The 8,820-nt window shown below is 32.5% G+C and overlaps 1 protein-coding gene and 1 long non-coding RNA gene across 3 annotated transcripts; one reads left to right on the top strand and one right to left on the bottom strand.

Moving 5' to 3' along the window:
- Window positions 1,857–2,621, top strand: LOC109328306. The gene is made up of 3 exons (XR_002105418.1): window positions 1,857–1,973; window positions 2,075–2,080; window positions 2,485–2,621. It is a non-coding gene; the product is annotated as an uncharacterized LOC109328306 (long non-coding RNA).
- LOC109328304 (SNF1-related protein kinase regulatory subunit gamma-1-like) lies at window positions 2,485–6,157 on the bottom strand. 2 transcript variants are annotated; one of them, XM_019561714.1, is made up of 7 exons: window positions 6,096–6,157; window positions 5,882–6,049; window positions 4,638–4,810; window positions 4,273–4,443; window positions 3,896–4,171; window positions 3,048–3,211; window positions 2,485–2,932 (listed from the first exon to the last, which is right to left on the bottom strand). In XM_019561714.1, coding segments are annotated over exons 1-7 (1,218 nt in total). In that variant the 5' UTR covers window positions 6,097–6,157; the 3' UTR covers window positions 2,485–2,667. The 2 variants fall into 2 exon arrangements, with proteins under 2 accessions (XP_019417259.1, XP_019417260.1); XM_019561715.1 differs by lacking the exon at window positions 6,096–6,157 and having other exon boundaries at window positions 5,882–6,088.

The raw sequence follows: 8,820 nt of genomic DNA, 5'->3' as shown, positions 1-8,820 counted from the left end.
AATAAGCATTTCAATCCTTGAAGATTTCCATAATTTCTATATTTGTCCCCAGAAAAACTAAATTATCATTTTACTCTTCACATTTGTGTACTATTATCTACTTTAGTCCCTCCATTAGTTTACCGATGTTTAAGTCAATGTTATGAAAGTCAGACTAGGTTGGACGGTTCAATTAGTCTGACAATTAGCCAACCTTTCAAACGGCATCGACTCACACAGTCAGTTAGATGAATATTTGAGCCATTTTGGACAGTAAATATTCTGGTTAGACCTAGTTAAATCGGGTTAATCCGAAATAACCCGAATCATTGACCCGAGCGGTTTCGTAAAGAAAAAACTATTGACAAGCAAATCTATTTTGGATTTTTCATTTCCTATTTCCATTTTCAAGCAAAACAAATAGAAATTGATTGAAAACAAAATCTAGGATGAGGGTTAGAATACTCAGATTGAGATTGATATTTTTGTTGGTGAAACTTCAAAAATATTAGGTGTTCAAACTTTTTATCATTTTCATCTACATAGTTTTCTTTTCTCTGTGAGTATTTCCCTCTCCTATTTTTGTTGTAGGCTTCACAATCAAAATCAAAGGTTAGTACCAGAGTAAGATTTGGATCTTGTAGTGCTATTAGTAGGGGGTGAAAAGACTAGCAAGAAATAACAAGGATCATCTCCATTAATAGAGAGGTAATTGTATGTTTCTTCTTTTGTTTTTAATGGTAAAAATATAATTTCATTGTAATCAAAATGATAAATGTTCATTGAAAATTGTATTTCTTCTAAAAATTTTAAAACCATTTGTCTCTATGTTAGTAGAGACAATCCTAACTCAACACCAAGTATTTGGAGTTTAGGAAGGGATGGGGATAATGCAATACAACTGACAGTATTTATGTATTTCCCTCATTTTCCTCTCTTATTGTTACTACCACTTTTCTAACTCATGAGTAGTCTTATTCGCTACTTTCTCTCAAGATATTTGATTCAATTTTCTATTTCAATTGTCTTAGTATATATAATTAATTATATATTTATATGATGTTGTACAGTCTAACCGAATGATTTAATCAAATAATTCGGTTAGAACCTATGATGAAACTTCTTTAGTTTAATGTCTAGTTTAAGTATTTACTTAGCATTCTCATGTTCCGCTTATTGGTTATTGAAGTAAAATGTCACTATTTCACTTGGAAAAAGAAGAAAAATCTCACTCATGCATTCATGGACCATCTTTGTCTCTCTCCTTCTCCACTAGAGCAATATCATATTTTTCATTAAACTACCATCCATGACACACTAACATAATATCATCAATTCCTTTTTTCACATCAAAACAGCAAATTCCAATATAAACCTTTCCATTCAGTCAGAGCTTTGTGAAAGCATATAATGAAATAAAGAACATAGCTCATCAATTTCATGAATCTTTGTTCTTCTAGAGAAAGAAAAATAGCAGCCCTACACGCAAATTAGGGTTCCAGAATAGGCACAAACTCTCACTCCAATTAGTGGGAACGATGTAGCAGCTGTGGCGATTGGATTTGGGGCAAAGGTTCTCTATGATTTGATGATTCCAAATAGATTATATAAGATTATACTAATTGTTTCAATATTTAATCTTTCTATGTGTGTGGAAGATCAAACTAGCACTACAACCTATTCAAACTGGAATAATATCTTCCTAATCTTATATTCTTAAAACAATATCAAAATATCATTTTCATGAACATCTAAAAAGACATGTTTGTGTTCGAGATTTGTTTGTATTCAAAACTTGACTACATTTGAAGATTCAGCAAATCATTGATAGAGGTAACAAACTAACAAATTACAAATTGGAAAGATTGAGTAGTACTCATTGCATTTGTAACAAACTGACAACTTACAAATTGGTAACAAACTTTCAAGTATGAATTCCCCACTTATAACATGTTGGCATAATAATTTGTCTTCAATTTCACCCAAACCTAAAAGTAATTAGTTCCTTACTCATATAGTGATGGAATATCATTGTTAGTACCAAAAAAACTTAAAAATGGATTAGATTTAGCAAACTAGTGAAACAGACTTTGAGAATAGAGTTACTAGATGAAAATTATAATCAAAATAAAAATTGAAATCTAAGAAACGGTACAAATCATTCAAACTCATTTTGACTTTCCTGCCTTTGTAATTGAATCACTTTCCAAGAAAATGGGCCAGATTAGTTGTTCAAGGGTACAAATTATGGTATCACATATTCTCTCTTACTATGTGTACCACTCTATGTGTCGCGAGTTATGATTAGTTGAAAAAAAATGTATTTAAATTAAAAGTTAAATTATTAAGTATTTTTCTGACCAATCACAATTACGACACATATGGAGAACAGAAGATGTGCTCTCAAAATTATTGGGTTTCATGGCCACCAACAACTAAGCTCCCTAACCCTTCAGTGGAAAAGGGTATCTTAAATCATATATAGATAGAGGTAAACACAAGCAGATAGTAAACAGAATGTGATTGAAATTCATGGTTAATGTTAAAATTTACATAAATTTTTACTCACAGACACACTGATGAAAACTTGCAAACAGCCTATGTTACAATTACAAACCCTGGTCAGAAGCAGGGATTATTCTGAAAAAACTGATATGATAAGAGAAATGTGTTCATAATAAGTGTTTGTTAGACCCTGCTGTTTGGAGGCAGGGGGAGAACACCATCAAAGAAGTCCCCGAAATAGCCATGGGGTTCATGTACTAACCTTGAGATGATATCTCTGAGTGTTATCAATCCTTCCAGATTCCCGTCGTCATCCACGACGTAAACCCGAAGAATCTTCTTGTGGTCGAGCAATTGAATCAATTCTTTGACTGTGCAGTCCTTTTTGCATGTACTCAAGTCACTTGTCGTTGGAACGACGGTCAAGAAGTCTTTTACTGTAATAGCTCTGTTATAGTGTGATCATACAATTAGAAAGTAACAGATAGAACAAAAAAAACAAGAAGTGTTAAGTAATGGAGCATTAAAAAGTTCTATGTATCAGATTAAATGTGATGAAAAACCTGTAATCATGGTAGATTTCCGGAGCTGTTAGCAAGAATTGAACATCCTGCAGACTTATATTACCCACTGCCTTGCTGCCACCCCTTTGGATCACAGGCACCCCACCAATCCTCTGTTTCCTCATCAGTTTAAATGCTTGAAGCACTGGTTCATCCTCATAAACCTGAAAGCGAGGAAACCGATTTGAAGCTGACCAAGATTAACGAGCTTGCTTGAACGGGAAAAAGGAAATAACTTCTAGCAATAGCCATATACTTTGGGGTAATGCCTATTCATGTCTCAACTAATCAGTTAAAATTTTAGATTTTTATTTTAGAAAATTATCATTGGTTAATAAGGAAAGTGAATAAGCAAATATAAATGCTAACAGCCTCACTTTGCTAATAACCTTACTTGTATGCTTAAGACATCTAGGGAAGCTGTTGCTCTAGTATCATGGTAATTCATGCTTGACACATTTAATGCAGTGAAAAGAGTTGAGGAATTGATGGATAATAATGAATACAGCATGCAACGTTGTCAGAACGGTTAAAGGAGCGGCCCAATGCACGAAGCTCCCACCTTGTGGGGTTTGAATAGGGTAGATTTATGCAGACTTATGCTCGCAAGCGAACAGACATTTTCCAGGATTTAACCTCAGAACCTCCAAGTCACAAGACAAGCAACCTTATCATTGTACTGAGGTTCACCCTCGGCGTTATGTTGCCAATACACTTTTATATTTATGGCAGGTGTATAGTAATATAGAGGGGCTTGAGTGTTAGTTAACTTGTTTATAGAAATAGAAGTTAATGTAGAAAATTTCATATCTGTTGATCCAGAACTCCAACCAAAGACAGTTACCCACCTTGATGATTTGACTTGGTGTCACCAGTGGAAGACCAACTTCGGATAGTTTCTTGTCTCCCCAACTCTCGAACCACTGAAGACCAGAACATTCTGCCAACATGTGAATTACAGCAGGCTGTGTAATAATGTTATCAATTCTACCTGCACCCAAGTCCACAACAGGAACACTCTTCATCTTGTACTTCGAAAGCAGCAACAACATGGTTAAAAATGAGTTTGATCTTTCCAAAGCAAGAAAGGGAGCCCAACGGAATGACCCTGAAATATCACGAACCTGTTTGCTAGAAAGTTAGCTAGTGAAAGAACTGCCTCAACAAGAATCAATTAGAAGAAACTGTCTTTTTTGGTTGACATTGAAAAGAGCAAGTAGACAACCTTGGTATTCTTATAAAGGTCAGAAGAAATCAGATCCTCGAAAAAGTTTCCTGAAGCTGTTGCAGCAGATCCAAGGTCTAAGGGGTCGAGTTCTAACGCAGAAGTCATTCTGTTAGCCGCAGCTGCAATAACAGTTCCACTGGATGGACTCTTCGGAGATGTAGGTTCAGACTGTCAACAACATCAAAATTTCCACATTAGCTTAGTTTGAAAAATAAAGCACTCAAAAAACTACATCAACATTCAATAATTACCAGGTAAATTATCATTTTTCAAATTGTCCATCCATGATTGAATTGGAAACAGTATCATAAGTTCATAATTCATAGAAACAACAGAAACATATTGAGTAATGATATACTAACCTGATGCAGAATCCATACGGCAATTCCGGCAAACTCAACTACTCCTATATATCTGTCAATCCAACTAGCATCTTCAGGTGCATCCACATCCACCACAGGTGCACTGAGAATGTTATGCTTTGCCAGTATTTTAACAGCCTCAGCAAGGGTGGCATCCGATTTTATCTCAATTTCTGAACACAAACACACAAAAGGATTAACATTTTGTGGCGAAAACGGAAAGAAAGCTATAAAGGCTGCATACCATAACTGATTCTAAGAATGTGTTTAATTTTCAGATCATTTGAATATCCAAGAGTGAAACTAAAAAATGATGCTTATTTTCGCCCAAAAACACCAGTCGGATTATGATTATGGTTTTTGCTAGAGACATCAGCCTTATGCTTATTTGGATCTTCAACAATAGTTTTTGACAAAATTAACCTCAATAAAACCCACTCTTAGATCATATCAACATCTATCAGTGTAAAAAGCTTGCAACTGCGTTAAATACTAAATACTTAATAGGAATAGTTTTGGGGATTATAATAGTCCTACCCCATTCGGGATTATATAACTGATTAACTGTCTCATGGTGGATTAAATCATAGTTACCTGGTATCAGCACATATACATAGTTTCAACACTTCTCATATTAATTTGATGAAACCGTTAGGGATGAGGATGGGTCGGGTAAGGTTGGTCCCTTATGTGGACCTAAATATTAGTCGGGTTATTTTTCTGAACCTGAACCTGGCCATAGACTCAAAGGCTAACCCGACTCCAAATATTGATCGGGACAGGTTTTGAACATGAATTCGACCCTACACCCGATTAATTAAATATAATACACCTTTTTAAATAAAGTTTTCATAATATTCTTTATTATTATCATTGATATATAATTTTCCATATGAAATGATATTTTCCTATCATTTACATGTGAATGTATATATATATATATATATATATATGATAAAAAAAATAGAAAATCAACTATACTTTGAGTAAAAAAGAATTCATTATTATATAAACAATTGAATATGTGTGTCCCTTATGTGACCCTATAAATTCATCGGGTCTAGTTTTTAAACTCGAACTTGACATGAATTCCAACCACTCTCATGATCGGGCCAAACCGGTTAGAGTTGGATCCTGCTAAGCCCTAATTCAAAGGGTAAACTATAGAATTATGTAAATATGGATTGAATTGGCAGAATGGATTTTGATAATAGTTGAGAAATGAGATGTTAGAAAAGAGTGACCTTGGTTAGAAGGAGGTAGAGGGAAAGCAGAGACAGGGATGCTTTCAAAGCAAGCATTGAGTTTGTCATTAGGACTTAGCTGTGGCTCTTGAATATCCCATAGATCCTCTACTCTCATTCCTATCTTAGCCTCTGGACTCCGTGGACTCTCTTCCATTGTTGTCATCACTCACACTCACACACACTCTCTCTCTCTCTCTCTCTTTGACTGGGATCACTATTTTCTTTTTGCATTCCAATTACAATAAATAACTAAAGACAGACACTGAATCTGATATTAACACTTTTCAGTTATTTCTACAATAATGTTACAGCATCATACTATATCCTCTAATTAATCATCATACCTATAAAAAGAAAGTAATATATGACATTTCTATAAAATATTATTTTATGATATATGTCATTTTTCTGTAAGTACGAGGATTAGTAGAATGATATATTATTTTATTTAATTATATCATGAGATGACATAAAATATGGTATTGTTTGTCTTATGTGGCAGTTGGCTTTTCACAATGCTTATCCAAAATTGTATTATTATTTTCTGATCATAACATCCTTCTCCGGTTTTTTAAGGACTATGGGCCATATCACGGTGTGCTGTGCTAACATGCGCCTTAGATGTACATTATTTCATCTATACAATTTATTATATTCAATTTAGTTCCTAATTTTCCTTTTTGTGTTAGATTTGGTCCTCAATATCAATTTTATTGACATTACCTAAGTGAATGTTATCAACAACCGCAAAGACTATATTATTCTAATGATATAAGATCATTGGATCTCCAAAATTGATTGTTCAACTTTTAGGAGCAACACCGGCTAGGAGGAGCAGTCATGAACTTCGAAAATAATTAGTTTCTTACCATAAAAGGTGAAGAATACATTTGGTAATACAAAAAAACAAAAATAAAGATTAAGATAAAAATCTTAATCCAAAAAGTAAAAGGAAATTTATCTTTTTATGAAAATAAGTTTGGTTAATTATTCCATTTTTTATATCTTCTATCTAATAAAACCACTAGTGTCTTTAAGTATTGTCAATTCCATCATCATAACTTTTTCCAAAAAGATCATTCAATCATGGAGTACAAAACCACCCATCACCCTTATTATTAAATCTCCCTTTAATAAGTGTAATTAGAGTTGTGAGAAAAAGATGTAAGAAAGTTTGATAGAGAGAGACTTTATTCTCTTTGATTATTAAGAGAGAAAGAGATAAGAGAATTAAAATTATGTGAGAGTAGTGTTGTTAAAACTATTTCATGTTGACAGGTTTAACTGATAAACCAATGAATTGATCCTAATACCAGTATGGTGCAATAATTATATCGGTCATACAATTATATTGGTCAAAATTAGCTAAAAACTAGTCAAAATTGGCTAAAACCGGCCAAAACTGGTAATACCAGCCAGTTTTTATTTAAAATTAATTTTTTAATTAAAAAATTGGTTTTTTATTGATTTTTCAACATTAATATTAATATATTATGTATGTATATCTAATTTCACTGGTATGCGGTTTAGTTAATGAATCATCAGTTGAACCGTTATATTACTATACAAGTATCCTAACTGGTTTGATAACTGGTACGTTATTAATAACATTGTATGATAAAATAGAGAGATTAATAATTTTATAGGAAATTTAAAAATATCCTTCAATTTTTATTTTCTCTCTTTTTTGTTTTAAACACTATTAACATACCTAAGTCTATTTTGTATATAAAAATAAAATTATTTAAAATTATAAAAAATATTTAATGAAATTTATATTATAAAATTATAGTCTTCATTTTTAATTAATAATAAAACAAAAAAATCATCTTTTTTCTTTATTTTAGGTATATCATTGTCTTTAAAGCATAACTTTCTATTTAACCAAATAAAGAAGTGAAAGAAAAATATGTCTTTGTATTTCTTTTCATTTTATTTCGTTCTTCTCTTATTTCAAACATGAAAAAATCTATTACAATTTTCCGCTTTCTCCTTCTCCCCACTCTTGCTTATCTTTTTCTATATTTTTTTTTTCTTTTTGTAACCAAATAGCTAATATCACTTGACATTTTCTTCATGTGAAACCCACAAACAGACACAAGAAACTCATCTGGCAGAACGGAAAATTTTTGCTTTTAAAAGTTTTTTTAATGAAAGAAAAAATGATTTTAATTCCTAGATTATGATTTATTATTATTTAAATCAGCGTTGACATCAAAGGGGAACATGAGCATTTTATATCTAAATTCCTCTTCCTCTGCCTTTTGCTAAGTGCTGCTATTCTATAGGGAACGTCTTATAATAACAGATCAAGATTCTGCCATGGCAATTGCAAAAGATATTATATTTTGTTCTTCTGCTCATATTTTGTATGTGCTAAGTTAAGGAGAAGGCAATAATTCAAATTGTGGACTATATCAGTTAAAATATTGTAGTTGTGAGACAATTGTATCACTCACTATAATTGCGATGATTGCGAGGTGATACTGAATCACTATGATACGGCCATATTGGGTCGCAACATCATCGCATTTGGACAGCATCTGACCACATCATGCCCAATTGGACTATATTTGGCTGTATCAGAATACATCAAATTCAAAATATATTTTTAATTATAAAATACATATGATACAACCATATTTTGCAACTGTAACTACAATTATGATCATAAACCCAATTTAAAATATCCAAAAGGTTTGTAATAGGTGGGTGTTTCTGTGACTACCGATGATAAATTTGAATAGACTTGGAGATATGTCATGGACGAGTTTGACATGCAAAGCAATGGTTGGCTCAAAAAGGTGTTTGTAATTCGAATCATGTGCATTCCAGCTTACCTGAAAGATATATTTTTGGCTTAGATATTGAAGAACACCCTCCCCATTAGAAAGTGAACAATTCCTTCTAGAGGAAATTACCAAAAAATTTAGTGA

The sequence above is a fragment of the Lupinus angustifolius genome, chromosome LG15, assembly GCF_001865875.1.
Source record: "Lupinus angustifolius cultivar Tanjil chromosome LG15, LupAngTanjil_v1.0, whole genome shotgun sequence".
Classification (NCBI taxonomy): Eukaryota; Viridiplantae; Streptophyta; class Magnoliopsida; order Fabales; family Fabaceae; genus Lupinus; species Lupinus angustifolius.
This window is presented reverse-complemented; position numbering and strand designations above follow the sequence as displayed.